This window comes from Equus asinus, chromosome 1, assembly GCF_041296235.1.
Source record: "Equus asinus isolate D_3611 breed Donkey chromosome 1, EquAss-T2T_v2, whole genome shotgun sequence".
In the NCBI taxonomy this organism is placed as follows: Eukaryota; Metazoa; Chordata; class Mammalia; order Perissodactyla; family Equidae; genus Equus; species Equus asinus.
In genome coordinates, this window is record NC_091790.1 from 146,517,694 (window position 1) to 146,536,557 (window position 18,864).

Here is an 18,864-nt window from a genome sequence, read left to right on the forward strand (position 1 = left end):
CCATTTGTGTAAATTACCATGAATTAGAGTCTACCTATTCTAAACCAAATTAGAGTTACAGAAAAATTGAAATCTTAAATTATCTCTTTCATTTAACATATTTCAATCTCCTCTACAATATGCAAATAATTATCCTTACTTTTTAAGAATTTTCTTTTAGTACTTCTTAAGAGTTTCTCTTCTTTATATAAACTTGTTTCTACTTGTGGATTTCACTTCAGACACCATGGGTTGAATCCCAAGGATCTGGTAGGCCTCCTTTTTCATGGAAGAAAATGATCACAGATGATGCTTCTTCTCTTGAATTCAGTAGTGAAGCCTTTCATTGTCATCTACTCCTGATGACATCTGGTTTATTTGTCATGTAACAGACAGATTTACTTTTTAAAAAGATTGAAGTTGTGATACTTTTTTCCTGGCATTTCCTTAAAGTTTCACTATGGATACCTTTCTAAAAATTCAGTATTCATTATTTATACTGCTCAAGTTCATGGCATACTTCCTTTAAATATAAATACCGCATCACTCATTTCAATTTCCAAGTGCTAGAGTCCAAATACAGTAACAACTAAGAGCCCGAGTGCAGCTTTTACTTCTTTTCTCATTCATCATTGCACATTTATTCTGTTGCTTCTTTTCCTTCTCTTGTTATTTTCTTTTTCTCAGGATTTTGGAACTGGGCCAGGTTGACTGTAAACCCTGTGAGATTTCCACTACTGATGACTGTTTCTCAAAGGAAGCACTTTGCAAAAAACTAAACCCCTAAATGTAAAAGATCTGGTTATAAATATTCCCTATGATCATAGATTGTATTATCAGTTTTTTGATCCCTGAGACAAACAGATCTGTCTCAGTGGGAAACATTTAGCATTTTTGGTAGAACACATCCATTTATAGAAAGGACTGGTAATGGGACCCTGAAAGAAGATGAAAAACATTAAGGGAAGGTAAGCGTTGCTGAATTCGCAATTTTGACCAAGGCCAGACCAGGGTACGCACACTGATATAAAAGGTGCTCAATTAGGCAGGATGTATGCATGTCCGTAATCTCCAGGACAGGCTGCAGGCAAGCAGACACATAAATTATGGGATGTGAAGGGGAATAGCTGAGGAGGGCAGGAAACCTGCAAAAGGGTAAGATAGAACCTCTCGTGACTTCATCATGACTGATTTCCTGAGATTCTTGCTCTTCCTCACTGATCACAGGAAACAAGAAAGAAGCAAACGGCATAATTGTGGGAGATTAGAGAGAAATCTTAACCTCTTGCTCCCTAGATTTAAAGGTAAAGAGACCAGAGTAGAACAGGATGTTTTCGGAAAGGTCTACTGGCAGGGAAAGGAAAATTGACCCCTAAAATAAAATATCTGTGAGGAAAGGTAGAGTCTAAGCTGTTTGGGCTTAAGTTCTAAGAGTCTAAGAGTTCAGGCTTAAGACAAAGGTCGAAGCAATAATGAAGGAGAATTGATGTGAGCACAACTTTGCCTGAAGGAGGAAACCCATCTCAACAGAGCAAACACAGCATGGTGCTATATTTTGGGGAAAAATGGCCAAACATCATGAGTAAAGGAAGAGAAATGTAACTTTAGGACCTATGCTTGGGGTGTAGTCAGTCCTATAGGCGCAACCACCAGGAGTTTGTTGACAACCTTCAATGGTGTCATCTAGTGGCTGTGACAAAACAATAGCACAAGTGTATGTGTCAAGACTCATCTTGGCCTCTGTCTGAGCCATGCCCCCCACTCCTTCTCCTTATACCACAGGGTCTTGGTGATTCCTATAAGAAAAGGAGATAGGAACTGGTTTCTAGGGTAACAGGAAATGTAAAAAACATGAGCAATCAAGAGTAAAAATAAATATGTAACTGTATTTAAATCCTGAGTTTATCGAGAAGGTCAAAGATGAAACCCATACCCATTTTCTTCTCTGTCTGCCAGAATAGGACTCTGTTAATCCACTGAAAGCACACTAGCAAGTGGTCCAGACACCATCAGCAGAAGAGGAGTAGAGCTGGGAATGACCATGCAAACACAGGCAATAATGTAACAGAGAAGAATCACTACTCTATCACTTCCATGCAAAACTGAAGGTGGAAGACACGCCTTGTGGATGACTTTTGATCTCAATTTAAAATCCATATTGCATTGGTATAGAAAAGCTAAAAGGCAGTAAGTATATTACTATATATAGTAATATACTGAGTGAGTACATATATATATAAGGTATTTACTCTTTTAAGTGTTGAACTAAGGAATTCTATTTTACTGGTAAAAGTTGCTTCAAATCAGTTTTTAAATAAACAAATTTGTTTTTTTATTAAAATAAAGGAAGAAAGGAGTGCTCTTCTCTATCTAAAATCAAACGGTGCTACAACTTTGGTCTTACTTTTTCAGACCACTGTGGATACATAACATTATACTTGGCCACAGAGTTTCTTAACCAAAGTTTCTAAACCAAAAAAATTTGAAGGAATCTGGGAGCCTAAACTTTTAAAATAACAAATAATATCTTAATAATTAATATAGGTACGCGCATTAGGTTGTCTTATCATTATTATTTTTAGTTATTTCAATTATAACTTCCAATTACCTTCATGATTTGGGGTTTTGCATTTTATCCAAAACATATTAAAAAATCTAAAAAAACTTGCCAACTCCTGTCAACCCCATTCCTCAATTATCCCTACATCCTCAGGCATTGTTCATTTAGGAGAAGTAAAATTTTAATATTTGCCTAATAAAACATAATTATGCAAATTGCCCTAAAATTAAACAATGTTCTCTAAAATCTAATATTTTGGAAATAACTATTCTATCATACACATACTTTTATTTTATTGGGTAATTCAGATTTGACTATAATTCTTTTATTTTGAAAGTCTCACAGTGTTTTTTTTTGCCAATTTGAGCTATTTATGGAGATAGGAATAGTTCTGGAGTATGTGGGTGTTGTATTCCTAGTTAACTGTGAGAATGCGGCCAAAGAACTCTAACTATGCAGGCATAATTTAAAAAAAAATAGTGAGGCGTTCCTACAGCTCTAAACACTTTTTGATTCTAAAATATACAAAGTAATGTTGGGACTAATTTAGAGAACTTAAAAATATGATAGAAAATAAATAATATTTTTGTCCAGATAAATGTACCAGAGAATGAGGATCATATTCAGATATTTGAAATATACATCTCCAAGATGCAGAAAAGGAATGCATAATTTAAATATCAAAATGAGATATTAAAATCTTTTTTCAAATTTGAAAAAGTCAAATTCCAAAATAGCTCTAAAATGAAATGGAAATTCAAATAATTTAAAAATAGATACAAAATCAGAGGCTATCATGCTTTTCAAAAAATATGTGGTCTAGAAACCAATGAAAGACTGAGTTCTAGGGAGGATCATTGACTTGATGCTTTCTATTTCCGAAAGCCTATTTTCCCTTCTCTAAAGTTGACAATTGTTTTCAGTTAAGGAGCACTTGTAAACTAGGAGAACTAAAATGAACATAAGATCAAAGACGTAAGAGCTTATTCTTGAATTTACAAGTTTCACTGTTCTTAAATGTTAAATATTATGTGTTGGGCAGCAAATATAAGAGTTATTTGAAACCAAAGGGTCATTTTAGAAATCTTAAATTATGCAATTATTAAGTAACAAAACATTTTTACCTATGGATCATCCCTGATAGTTCAGCTGCATGAACAAAAGGGAACCTCAATGTGCCGACATGTTTCCTTACATAAAAATAAGAAAGGGGCCAGCCACGTGGTCTAGTAGTTAAGTTTGGTGTGCTCTGCTTTGGCAGCCTGGGTTCAGTTCCCGGGCACAGACCTACACCACCGGTCAGCTGCCATGCTATGGCAGTGACCCACATACAAAATAGAGGAAGATTGGCAGCAGATGTTAGCTCAGGGTGAATCTTCCTCAGCAAAAAAATAAATAAATAAAACAATTAAATAAAAAAGAGATATAAAGTACCAATTGAATGAGCATTTTTCAATATTTTAAATTCCTTTCCATGATATAACTTTCAATGCCTTGAAATTAATATAGACTATATGTGAGTCTTGTATTCTTCAATTAAACTTAGTTGCCAAGGTAGCATGTGTGTGTGTGAATAAGTGAGAGTTAGACAAAACTTGTGTCTTTCCCTTAAAAAAGTCTCTAAAAGGTAGAATCTACATATTGAGAACAAGAAAAAAAACCCATATCATGATATAACAACTTTAAAAGAGATGCCAGATATTTAGAACTACATATGTTAAGGTAATCTAAAATATTACAAGCCAAAACCCAGCTAATTCTTCATAGATGTGAAAATAGAGTTCACAGCATGTAGTACTAGAGAGCATAGAAAAAGTTACAAATATGTATAAACATTTTGAAAATATTGTTTAGCCCATCTGCAGCTCTTTAAAGATGCTAAGTGCTTTAAACTCCTATTTTATCCACTATTTCTTGCACAAGTTCCATTATAAGTTACAATTTGTTTAATGACTGGAGGCAGTGAAACAAGCTTTGAACACATCAACACATTCTCTACTAAATAATGAGATATTAAAAGTTATGTACTTAGGATGCAAGGATGCAAGGATGTTAGAGGGTAAATCAAATCTGAGGGCAGAGGCCTTGGAACTCCTTGGAGACCTCTGAGTTGTGCCGGAAGTCTTCTAGGTCAGCTATTATTCAACAGTGTTTTCTATCTATGTGGTGGTGAAGGCCATCACTATCACACACCTAACTCGACTCTGGACTGTGGTTTTGATAAGATACTGTTGCTGTGTATTTCTATTATTCTTGTCCTTTCCTCCTTCACTCACAATAGCTTATTCTAATGCAATAGAGTAAATACACGTTATCATGTAAGAATTTTGAAGCTCTTTACATTTATATGAAAAGTTAATAATTCACTTCATTCAGGATGTAATCATTTTTCAGTATGTATTAGTAGTATATTAGCAATACATTCATCTTTTAGAAAAATTTCTTTCATCCTGTGGTAGGATCATTGAAAACAGAACAAACTGAAAGCAGGTAGATCAATTAGGTAATTATTGAAAAAGTTCAAATGAGAGACAAAGACCAAAGATTAGACAACAGCAGTGGGGACAGAAGTAGAAGATGAATAAATAGATGTGACATAAACTGAACAGAAAAGCCCGGTTGACTGATTCCATATGAAAGCGTGGATCATGCTTCCATTAAGTGAAAAAGCAAATACAGACAGGAGAGCAGGTTGTCACGTGAGACCGTGGACGAGTCCAGTTTCGGGCACACTGAGTCTTGATGCCTGTGGAACATCCAAGTAGAGCCAGTAGAAGGCAGTTGTTACAGGTCTGCAGCTTAAAAGTGAGATCTGGGCTGTTGACAAAGATTTGAGGATGAGGTAGTGCTTTTCCCAAAACATCTTCCAACATTCTGACTGCATAAACCAGGGAGCTTGGGGGAATATATTAAGTGACTTATTGCAAACGTGAAGTTTCACTTTAACATTTGTTCCATCTTAAACACGTATATGCATTTGTGTTGGTTTTTGCATAAACTGTATTTATTTATTTTCTAAATCTTAGGTGAAGGCGAGATCCAAGAAAACACTCACTCTCTGGTGCGGTGTTACCTACCCTACCGTAAGAGGCAGTGAGCAGTGAAAAGTACTTTGTAGAGAGTCAAGCCAATATTCAATTCCTCATTTTTAGCTGTGTGACCATGCGGAGATCATCTTCAACTCCAACAATTAAAAATGACAACATCATATAGTGGAAACAAATCATCTACCACATTGACTTTTTATCCCTTTCCTTTCAGGATACAGTAGTAAAAGTCCTGGGTAAAAATAAGAGTCAATGAAACTTGATTAGGAAAACTGAATGGTAGAGAGCAAAGAATGAAAAATATTTCAAACCTAATAATAATATAACAGGAAAGCTATTGCTTCTGCTATCAAAATACTTGCTTATAAACTTCCCAAGTATAGGACAGCCTCATGAAAGTTTTTAATTATAACTTTTAGATCTTACCATTTTAAATGGCATACAACAATGGTTTAATGGTCATAACAGATAGAATCGCATAACCCACATGAGGACAATGGACTGTTTTATTCACAGATGTTTCCTGAGCTCACAGGCGTTCAATAAACACATACAAAATTTGTTAAATGAATCAATAAAAGACATGCAGCATTTTTGTCTCATCAGTGTTTCAGCATATTTAATCTCACTTGAAACAATTCATGTCAACTCTGACCCAGATTCCTACTGAGAAATTGAGGATGGTAAGGCAGCAGTAAGTCTTATCATTATCAGGCAAACAGTTCTCCTTCTGACTGCAGAACTGACCTTTTAGAGGAAAAAAGTGCTTAAATGAAAGATGGAGAGAACTGAGAGCTCGTGGACTGAAAAATTTACAAAAGTGTTTTTGCTTGTTAGCCACAGCATTCTAAAATTAAGAGTTCATATAAAAAGCTTATAAAAATCTTCCAATTCTCTTGGAAAATGGAAAAAATGGCAATGCCAGTGTGACTTTCTCATTTGGCAACAATTTGCTTGCCCTGAGTGGCTACAGCCCCTAGAAACCACTCAGAAACTGAGTGTTCAGTTGCAACACAGTTCTCACCATCATCCAATGCCCTCGTGGGCAGTTTACCCAGTGGGCTTCTCTCCTCAGGTTACCCTTGTTAAAAAACAAGACAACAGGCCAAATGGGGTCATTTGTGCTAAGTCCCACGTCGCCAACCTGAGACTTAATTGCAGTTTCAGCTGTCCCAGAAATGGAATCTTAAACCAGTCAATCAGGAATCTCCTAGTTGGTAATCTACCTGATAGACCGCTGCCATCCTCAAAGGAAAGCAACCTTGCAGTAACCAACCTACTTTTCTGCCTTGTATAACTTCCTTGTTTCCTCCCCCTTTTGTTTATAAAAGTCTTTCCTTTTGTGCAGCTCCTTGGAGCTCCTTTCCGTCTGCTAGATTGGATGCTGCTAGATTCTAATCCATTTTTGCTTAAATAAACTCTATATTTTTAATATACATCAGTTTATCTTTTAACGCCCTCTTGGCCTCTTTAGACATTTGATGTGCAATCTTTCCTTTAACCTTTGATACATAGATCTCTAGGAGAACAACAGGCTTAGGTGGGACATTAATACTGTCTTCATTTAGGTTCAAACAAAGCTCCCTCAAAGGCAGAGGCTGAGGCCAGGTCTTGGGTGTTTATTAGGAACATAATGCCAGGAAGCAAGAGTGAGAAACAGGGAAAAGCAAGACAGAGATGCAAGACAAGCCAATAGAGGGTACATTAATGAGTGGGCTACTGCTGTGGGTAACAGGAGTACTGCTGTGGGTAACAGGGTCTACAAAACTGGGTGGACCACATCTATGAACCGTCAGATCTAAAAGAACAAGGAGGCTGGGACATTTGTCAGCGGACGCTCATTCGCAGTTGGTTGATGGTGGGGCTGGGAGATATTACTCTGCTGTACTTCAGCATGGAGCCTCGGAATGTCCCACCAAGCTTGCTTCTTTGCAGGAAAGTGTTCTCAAGCAGAGTACTGGTCAGTGTGCAGGGAACTTTCCGGAGCTGCAGGTAAACTCAGGCAGGATGTGGGGGATAGGGCCCTTTTACAACTGGCTGTGTTATGCAATTACAAATCAATAATTTTTTAAAACCTTTGCATGGGCAATAATAATTATTTCTATATTCTGATATTTAAAATTTTTTTGTTTTTAATCTACATCAGTTGGAAGTTAGGTGACTAATGCTCTCAAGGGAATGCTATTTTATATGACTGGAATTTTGGAACAGCTTTTTGACTCTGATGATATACTGCCATAATACCAATTTTCCACTATACCAAAGACTAATGTTAAAGAAAAGTTATTCAATGATAGTTATCAAAGCAACATAAGGAAGACTTTATTTAAGGGGGGACTATTGTGATTGGTGATAGGGACCACTGCAATGGAATTTTGCAGTGGGAGAGAGAGATTGGGCTCGACTTCAAATACAGCATGGCCAGGTGGAAATTGATAGCTAAGGAGCAGGGTGGGGATCAGTGGATGGAGAATGACTAAGAGGAAACATCAGGGGCAAGGGGGCATTCTTGCTGAAGGCATGCCAGGTAATCAGGCATCACCTGGGGGGTGATGGAGGATAAGAAGGCAGATTAGATATGAGGGTGATCAGATATGAAGAATGGGGGATTCCAGCTAAATTGACTTAGTAGGATTCTTGCTAAAATTGGACAATGCAGACATGAACACAGAAGCCCAAAAGTTGAAGCCTAACTGAAAGAATTCAGAGGAGGCTGAGTAGAGTTCAGTTAAGGAGAGAATCTTTGTCACTAAACTGTACCAAAAACTCCATGGAATTGATTGATTAATTTCTCCCATGTGTGTGGATGGCAATGAGTCTCTGGTAGCTACATAAAACTCGGTTACAGTAGTGAAGGCTCTGGAATAGGAAAAGGACTCAAGGTAAAGACATGTTAAGTTTTCATCCAGCTGGCAACCTTCTTTCGACTCAGGAAATTCTGATCAATGACAAGACCCCCAGAAAATCTTTTACGCTGTAAAATATTTTCGAGGCACTTTAATTTCCCCTCCAAACACTTGGTAATTTACACATGAACCAGTTTAAATTCATTAGTATTTGCCAAGCACACACCTCTTCAAGAGATTCAAACTGGGATAGCGATCCAAATGCAAAAGGTGGGCTCTGACCCAGCCAGTAGGGGCGGCTTCATGAGCTGACTGTTCAGCTATTGCTCCAGCTGAAGCAAAACTTGTGAAATGAATCTAGCGGAAAATGTGGGGAGACATAGTATACATAATTTAACTTGAGAGGAGTTCTCTAAACCTCTCATTTACGGTCACCTTTTATTACTTTCTTATTTCTACAGACGAAAGTAGAAAGTGTCTTCATTGTTCCAAGAAGGAGGAAAAAAGCATTATTATATTGCAAACTTCCAAATAACTAAAACCAGGATTAAATATATTACCTGAAGAAGTAAATTATTGAGATCATTGTCTTCAGCCAAATGGGATTCATCACAACCAATGCTTTTACTTTTTCACTTTTTGCTTGTTAGAGAGATAGCAATCAAAAACTAATGATCTAGGAAATAAAATCTCTGTCTCTTTCTTCTCCACCTTCCTCCCCCTCATCAACTTATCTACATAGGGTCCAAGGTGAGACATGTATACTGGATTCTAGCAACCCAGATGCACTTAAGTGAGGATTAAGCAATTCAAATGCATTAAGGATTAAGTGAGAGGACTTTTACTTTAAAAGGCATCAGTGTGTAGACACAGCTCTGAATATGGATATTCTACTTGCCTACCTCCCTGTATTAGTTTTCTATTGCTGCTGTAACAAATTATCACTAACTTAGTGGCTTAAAACAACACAAATTTATCTCACAGTTCCATGGGTTAGAAGTCCCAAATGGGTCTCACTGGGCTCAAGTCAAAGCATTTTCCTTCTAGAGGAAAATCCACTTGCTTACCTTTTGCAGCATCTAGAGGCCCCTGCATTCCTTTGCTTGTGGATTCCCCTCTACCATCTCCAAAGGCAGCAGTGTAGCATCTTCAAATCTCTCTTTGACCCCTTCTTCTGCCTCCCTTTTCCACTCTAAAGGATCCTTGAGATTACATGGGGCCAACCTGGGTAACTCAGCTGATTAGCATCCTTAATTCTACCTGCAACCTTAATTCCTTGTTGCCACACAATGTAACATATTAACAGGTTCCAAAGATAGAGTGTGAGCTTCTTTTGGGGGTTATTTTTCTGCCTACCATCACACCAGCATTCCCTGCAGAATAGAAGACAGCTGACTACTACTCCCAACTCCACCAGGCATGCAGACCCTGCTCTGGCCCGATGATAGCCACTTGTGAGTTAAATCATGCCATATTAGCTACTGAATTGACTGAAAAGTTGGAAATGTTGTACTTTTGCATATGGGAAGTGACAAGAGGCGAGAAGGACATCAGGATGAAGTGTAAGTTTATTCAGCTAAAGTTTATAAGGGATAAAATATTTTTTTTGTGCTACTGACATCAATTTCTTATAATTTACCAAATACAGACTATTTATTTTTCTTTTCTTTTCATATACTTTCTTCTGAAGCAAGTAATACATTTTATAGTAACTCGGGAGTTGTTTTGGTGACTCTTTGTTATTTACTCAATCAAACATTATTGGATTTCTAATATAGGATAACCCCATGGGAATAGTAGTGAATAGAACCCAGGACTGGCTTTCAAATAACTCATCAGTTTAATGAGAGAATCACACAAGTAACCACTTAAAATACAGAGTAAAAGAACTTTATCATAGGTAGCAGAGTCTTAAAGGAGCACTAAAGAGACTCATCTCTCCAAAGAGTCACTCCAGTGCATTCTAGACCAGGGTGGTCCCAGAAATCCTTCCAAATGGTGGTGAACTAATCCTTGAGGAAGGGAATGTGCCAATGAGTATAAAATTTGCTGAAGTGCATAGTCCTGCAAGAACATGGCATGTCTGGTGTGATGCAAGTATAGCAGTGTAGCTGGAGCTAAGTTTGCACACGGGGATAAGAAGGAAGAAGATGTAGGAAAGGTTGACAACGTCCAGCTCATGAAAGCCCTCATTTGCCTGAGGATTTTGGACTCCTATCATACTAAAAATGGTGATCCGATAAGGGCTACCACCTATTTCTAGAAAAATACAGTTGGCAGTGTGGAGGAAGGATTGAAGTGGGGATAAAGAGGATTGTACTGCTGCTACCACTACCACTACTATTATTACATTTCCACCACAGCTAAACAATATGATTTGAATGTTTGCTAAAAGAAAATAATTTTGAAAATTGTTTCTATGTAATCCTCACAACAACCCTGAAACAGGTCCTATATTTATTCCTGTTTTACAGATGAGAAAATTGAAGCTTAGAGAGATTTAAGTAACTTTCCCCTGAAACATATTCTGTAAAATGGGCAGCTGGGAGTAAAGTTTACAACTCTCTTATAGGTTGCAAAGGCAGATTTACCTTGAAGTTCTCAAGCTGAATCTTCCAGTTATCTTACTGGCATGGGCCCATTCCAAAACGTGATGACTATTAAGGAGGAAGCAGCAGCCTGGTCAGTCACATGGAAGAGTCACAGAGTGCTGCCTCACTCTGGAGGCCACCACATCCATGGGACACCAGACAACACTCTGGGTAGCCTAGGTGAGCATCTGCACTAATTTTGACCTCAAGCACAAGGAACCCAAAGAGACGCTGCTCCTCTCCATGCTTTGTGGCCATTTTGACTTTAGCCTCCTGGCCTCCTGGCCCAGTGAGGACCTGAATGAGTTAAACCATGACTAGTGAGCTCAAAGGGCTGGAATTCTCTGAGACACCCCCTAGAAAAAGAACTTTTGAGGAATTACCCTTGGTACTTTACCAACAGGAGTTAGGATGTCAAAATAAATTTCTAAACTATCAATTAAAAAACTTATTCAACCATCTTTAAGAAAACACTGAGTTATTTTTCTATTTGCTTTGTAGAAAAATACTGCAAAACTGTTGTCTGCAAAGAGAGAACCAAAAAAGATGCAGTCAAAAAAATGTAGGAAAACATATGGAAGTGCAACAGGCAATTAATTCTCTAAAGAAATATTTTGCTTTATAATTTTGTATTCTTTTTCTTAGTAAGATGTCACTAAATTGTATGAGCTTTAGGACCCACAGAACTTGGATCCACCCAACTATAACTGTAATCTAGGTAGGAAATGAGAATTTGAACAAAGACAATAGGGATAATGAGTAGGGAATGGACTTGATAAATATTAAAGTGGTAGAGTGGATGGGACTGATATGAATGGAAATTTAGAAGAAGTAGTGGTTGAGCCTTTTCCTGGGATTCTGACTTGAGAGACCAAATGAGTACTGGTGCAATTTACTGAGCAAGTCCTCCAGGAGGTGGAAGAGGTTGATATTGAGAGGCAAGGTGAGTTTTATTTTGGAGACTTTTATTTTAATATGTCTGTGGGGCATTCAGGTAAAGATGGAGAAATAGTCAGTGGTAATTCATAGGGAGAGTGAAAGTTGGATATACAGGATACCCCTAATTCCGTATACCACAGACAACAAGCTATGGAATGCCTCCCATTATTGCCCACACACCTACTTTTCCATCCTCTCTTCTTCTTTCTCACAGCCAAAGATCCAGGAAGTCCATGGATTCTGCAGTTTCTACCATAGCCCTTGAGAGGGTGACTCTGGGGGAGTGCTGCCTGGCAGGGTGAGGCCTACCCACTCCTCTGCTGGGTCTGTCCAGAGCAAAGAGGGTAGGTCCCCATATATGAGAGCTGTGGAGGTGTAATGGGCTGGTAGATGTTAGCTCTCCTCCCAGTGGTTCTCCTTTAGGGCCTGCCAGGCCTGGGTGGGTGGCATAGTAGGAACAAGGGGAGTCCTTGGAGTCCTGGTGACTGGCTGGCTGGAGGAGGGGGAGGATTGTCAAAAGCAGTGTTATTACATGAGGCTTTTAGGATCTGACAGGCATGAGCACCAATCATCTGTTACAGGTCCTGAGGTTCTCCAAAGAGAGATGGGTTAAAACGAATGCAAGAGGAAAGATGTGCATTCAGCGCAGAGTTTGAGTGTTGACAATGAAATCTGGATACCATCAATTTGTGTTTGAGGTGTGGTGGGTGTGGTGGATGGAGAATCACAGAGAAGAATATAATTAAGAAGTTGTTAATGGAGATTCTAAGAGAGGCATGCCTTTGGACAGTGGCCAAGGATTCTGGTGATGGGTGTCAGGATGACATTATGGTACTTTGACCCTCAAATTGCTATGGAGTTGTCCAACTGCAGGCTTCTCTGCGTGGTCTAATGGTGTTTGATTGGATTTACAGTTTGTAGGAGGTTATTCTTGCACATCTTCAAATGTCCAGATAACTTTGTGGGAGAATTAGGCTAGGAGAGTGTAACACTATCTAAATAACCTGGACATACACTGACAATTTATTTTGAACCTGAAGTTGACAACTGTTTTTCTAGTAGATTTGTCAACCATTTTTGCAGAACAGAATAAGGTCTTCTGTACTATGTATATTCTTGTCCTTTATTAATATGTATGTGCCAGGCACGGTTGAATTCTTTAATGTATTAATTAATTTATTTTTAAAGACATATTCTGATTTTAGAGTTGAGAAAATTGAGGCACAGTGACCTCGAATAACTTGCATGAGGTCACATAGTGAGTAGGCGGCAGATCCAAGAGTTGTACTCAGATCTGGCCCCAGAGCACGCACACTTAAGCATCTCAATATCCACAGTGGACTGACAAATGCTTGAAGAGTTCATTCATGGACAAAGCCTGGCCAAAATGGCAGTAAGAAATGACACAACTGAGTGGTTAACATTTTTATTTCAAAAAGCAGGATACCGTAATAACACTTTCTGAGAAAATAATTGATACTGAAATTAAATGAATTCCATGTTTTTAAACACAATGAAGATGTATAGAATCCTTCCAATGTGAGTTTATTCAAACTTTATTTAAATAGAATGCAATTTAAATAGGAGATTTAAGGGGTGATTCCTTCTTTTCACAAAATAAAAGCTCTTTTGCAGGTTTTTGTTTATTTATTTATTTAAATTTTACATCCTCAACATATATTACAAGGGCTTAATCTTTTAATTTGGAATATAAGTATTATATTTGAATAATTCTTTGAGGGTTATATGTGCCATGAAAAGTACATTTTCTTTTTTATAAACAACAGACTGACACAGAAGGGAATGGAGCCATGTAAGAATTTTGTCTCATTCAAGTAGAACACAGTCTGAGGTTCAAAACAGATTTTTCCTAAAAACTTGCAATTGCTTTCCATCCCCCTGAAAGAGGAAAAAAGAAGAAAATCTGGAAATATATGTGATTCATTGATTCTCATTGGATTTAAATTTCTTCCTGCGGTCAACTACTGTAAACATCTGAGCCTTTTGCTTTATTCTGGCTGTAATCACATAACCGGTTTAAAATGAAAACTGTTTTAACATTTTATTTTATTCACTTTCTACGAGGTATCTCCTTTCTTCCACAATAAATTGACCAGTACTTTTTGCAGCAAATGCACACGGTATGCATATGTCAGTGGAAAAATACATTTATATCCTTTAAAATTTCTGGTTCTTCATAGACACCTCCATTCCTATTAGAAGCATGGATATCCAGGTTTATTCTGGAATCTCTCTCTGTTTATCAACTCAGGGTATGGCAATGTTTAGCAAAGTGCATTTCTCTTTTCCCCTTTTCCTTTGACCCCTGCAAACCCAGTTAATTTTTACATAGGAGCTTCATCCACTTAAAACTTTACACTGCTATGTCTACTATATTTAAAAGAGATTGAGTCAACAACTCAAACACTCACCCACACACGTATAAGAAAAATTTCCATCTTGTAAAGCTAACATTCATTATTCAATATTTTAATATACCATAGAACCTTCAGTTTAGAATTTTCCTTAAAATATATATTCTCCACTTGAAGCTGTCATAAAAGTGAGTAGAATATCTTCTCTGATTTCAAAACCATCAAAGTACGTTTTTAAAAACTACTTTCCAAACCCCAGGAGTCACGTACTTGACGGGCAAGCACATCAGTATCTTTAGAAACTGAGTTGGGGAAAGTGAAATTTGACTTTTATTTGAACATTTATTATGGTACCAATGAATCGCACTGACTGAAAAATGTAACTAAGATTATCACTAATTATAGTTACACAGCTACATTGAGTAAAGCAGCATCCCACGATTTCAATTATTAAAGCCTTATAGGCAGGTTCTTTGATTTGCCTCATCCCACTGTCTATTCAACAGCTTTCCAGGGCACAGATTGCTAAGAATGATTCACAAACTCTTCCTGCCTTCACGATATACTATAAAAGGTAGCCAAGAAATAATTGTATGTTGTACTGAACATAAAATAATTTGTGGCTTCAGAATATGTTTTTGACACAGAGCCTGTCTGCGCATTGTAGAAAATTTTGTCAATTTATGTGAAAATATTTATTACCTGTAACCATAGACACACAAAATCAATGTGTGTGTTATATAACATTATGTCAGTAATGCATTTGTTAGTGTTTTGAGCTTTCCTTTGGTCTAGATTACTGCTCCGCCAAATAAGTTTTTTTTCTTTTATACTAGGGCAAGTGATTGCTGTGCTGCGTTTGCAATTGTAATGATAATTTTCCTGGGAATGCTAAATTATGTCTTAATTTTATTCAAAAGCTTTTATTTTCAAGGCAATTAAACTTACTGTTGATTGATATTTACCATCCAACTTTCCTGGGACACTAAAAGAATATGCTTTATACATAATCTTCCATTATAGCACATTGCTTGAGAGTAGCTATTTGATATAACAGCATTCAGTTGAGTTTTCAAACCAAAGAACAAAAATTACAGCAATTTCGCTTGAAATCCATAAATCCATGCACAGGATTGCGTTCAACAGAATCACTAGATGCTATTTGTTATTCAAAGATGAATGAATCAATAGAAAAAGAGAACTGATAAATCATTAGTACTTTAATGCAGAGTGGAGAGAGAAACTAATAAATCATGCATTTCAAGCACTTGCTTTCCTTATGGCATGTTTGAAAACATAAAACATGCAATGATGAGATGCAGGTCAATAAGAACGAACAATACCAAAACTGCTGGGAGTAGCATTTCATTTTATACCATAGGTTTAATGAAACACTAAGCAAACACTAGTCCATAATTTTTTAAACAATCAGAGAATCCAACCATGCCATGAACACCTTAAACAATGACCCAGGTCATTATTTCCAAATAAACATTTGAAATGTCACAGAGATGGGACTAGAGTTGGGGCGTTCCTAATTGCATGCATGATTTGCTTCAATGAGCTCAATATTATTACAGGTAGCAATTTATACTAGAAAGGAACTGATACAATCATTTACTTTCTCAAGTGTACTTAACTGATCCATTAAAAATTACAGACATCTATACTCATAAACGACAAAAAAAAGCAAGAAATCAGCTATTGAGCTTTAACTGTGTTGTATGGCCTATTGTCTGTGAAAGTGAGAATTTTAATTAGAATTAATGGGTAATTCACTTTTTTCCAGAGTTTTGGTCATCACAAAATTAAACATAAGACTATAAATATTCTCCACAATGTTTAATTAATTGTGCATTAACCCATTTCTCTCAAGCATCTTTTCCTGAATCTTTGGTGGGAAACACAGTTTATTAGGCACATAGTTTAAAACATCAATATTTGGTTACTGGTGTGGTTATGAATTTTCTTGTAGATTCACATGCAGAAAGGCATAAGGCTTGTCATATTACCACACTTGACTGCCAAGTAACATGTTTTCACTTATTTCTGGAATTAAAAACAAACTAAACAAAATCAAAACCACTTTCTATTTTTCAGCACAAGAAAACTTTATACCTGATATTTTAAATTCCACTCAGCAGCATTAAGACGTCAAAGAAAACCTATTTAGGTACAGCAAGGTATCATAGACAACTATTTAATAAAATCTTTCAGTTAAAAGTTTCTCCTGAAGTCATAGGTTAAAGATCATCAATACACTGTTTTATTCTAAAAGGGAAAAGTATAGCAATCTGTGATTATGATCATTGTAGCATTACTGATTACTGCTTATTAATAATTGGAACCACACTGAGAATCATATTTCCCGTGGTACTTCCTTTTTTATGTTTCACAGGTTTTTCATAGAGGTTAGTAAATGGAAGTTGGGAGAGGAGTGGGTGGGAGACATAAAAATCTATGGGAATGCATGCAACAAAAATATGCAGTATCACTTCATGTAAACTTCTGCTTTCTTCATGCAAAGATGCCTATAAAAACTGAGACAATAAATTTTCTAATAGCTGAATTTTACATTAGCTCAGTAACAAAAACTGTTAAACCAATTCCATGATTTTGCATGAACAGGAGACTTGAAATGGTTCAAAGATTTCCAGCATCAGTGTTCCATGGCCCAATTTTGCTAATTAGACCTCTAAGAATGAAATGATACAGGGTTATTCCTTGCTTCGGTTTCTTGTTCTTTTGACGAGGGAGCAGAACAACCCAGTTTTTGGAGGAGGGCCCATCAGCATTGGGGCTTGGTTCTTGTGTGTAATTTTTATCTACGATAAAAAAAAAGAGAGAGAAAGAGAGTAATCTACAGATATAACACCAAGTTCTGAGAATTTCTGTTAAGGTACTAATATTTCATGAGCTACTGAAACACCCCAAGTGTAAAAGGTAGTTACAGAGTTTCTATGATTTCAAAAATATTTTTTAAAGGAGATAAAGATTTGCATTTAAACCATATTCTAATGCTCAGGGTACTAACAAAAAATAAAAATGAACTGAAATCATATTTTAAATATCATGTTACTTCTAAGCTCACTTGTAACACCCCAAAACTCCTAGTTTAGGCTACATGATTATCTAGTACAATTTATTGACCATTAGCTACATATTATTTACTTAAGGCAGGAAAAGATGCGCCATCATAGGATTCAAGAGTCCCAGTTATAGCCCAATGTGAAGATGTACTTGGTGTCAAGGCAAGCCTTATTTATCTTGCTAATCAGATTGTTTCTCTCTTTCCACACGATCTGCAAGGTTTAATTTCAAAACAATCATTAGGAATGAAAGTCAAAAGTTAACGTGCATAAAAGGTCAGCAATGATGAACTGGCGTTCTAATTTGTTAATTAATTGGTAATAGAATAGAATCAAATATTGAAAAGCCTGGTTAAAACACTTTGAGAGACTGTTCTAAAGCTACTCGTTTTGATTTCTTTGATATAAAACTACGAATCACCTTAAATGAGACAACCTTAAAGTAGATTATGTCTGCAATTTTCTCTAATTCAAGTCTAAATTAGAGAAGACATTTTATGAATATATGCTATGCTCAAAGCTAATTGAAAGCAATTATCAAAGTGGCATTTTGTCTGTGACTTTAAGATACATTGTAGGATAATAAATGATTCTCATTATGTAATAAAAAGGTCACATCTTGCCTTTGGGCTAGTGACGCTAAGAGTTTTTCAAAAGCAATCTGAGACATTTTCTTTGGAGAACTGAGACTAACACAAGAACCATCGCTTATTAAATATCAGTTGTCACCTGCACAGCACTCGCATCAGAGATGAGTATTTCTTTCAAAAAGAAACACCACCTCATTAAAAGCTGCAAGAATATATCTCTTAAAGTGCATACCTGACATTTTCAAGTTAAAATGAATATCCTTCACTTGTCATTCACTAATAGCAATGAAACAAAAAAAAAATGTATGTCACGTGGACGGGATCATTAAAATTGGCACTGGGGCTTTTGGGAAATGGAGATTTACTTCACAGTCTAGAAAGACAGAAGTATGTCAAAAATCTGGAAAAATGAACAACTTTATTCAACTCTGTTGGAATCAGGTTATTCTTGGAAGAGTCAGTGTTCTCTTTACTGTAAAAATAAATTGCACCTGTAAAAGGCCACTAGGCTAGACCAGCCCCAACTTGCTAGGTATATGATTTTTATTTTATTTTATTTTTGTTACTTCAAATTGAGGAACTGATAGCCAGTTAAGATGCCAGAGTGCATCTATCTATGTAGACTGAAAAAGATGTCCACCAGATTTTCTCCTTAATTCGGTTTTAGATTACACTGTACCTTATGCCAGTGATCTTTGAGCTCCTCTGAATCCTAGCTTTGTACAGGACCTAACACAACATCATTTATTCATGTCACGAAGTTTATTGAGCCCCTACTATGCTTCAGACACCATACCAGGAACTTTTAATAAATAGATAATGCACAATCTCCGTCCCCAAGAAATTAT

The 18,864-nt window shown here is 36.7% G+C and overlaps 1 protein-coding gene across 6 annotated transcripts in view; it reads right to left on the bottom strand.

Moving 5' to 3' along the window:
* Window positions 1-13,374: 13,374 nt before the first annotated feature.
* Window positions 13,375-18,864, bottom strand: part of DGKB (diacylglycerol kinase beta) — a 685,277-nt gene continuing 679,787 nt past the window's right edge. For all 6 annotated transcript variants that reach the window (XM_044766591.2, XM_070509328.1, XM_070509320.1 and 3 more), the window contains one exon: window positions 13,375-17,162. In XM_044766591.2, the coding sequence (XP_044622526.1) occupies window positions 17,055-17,162 (108 nt within the window). In that variant the 3' untranslated portion in view covers window positions 13,375-17,054. The remainder of the gene's footprint in view (window positions 17,163-18,864) is intronic.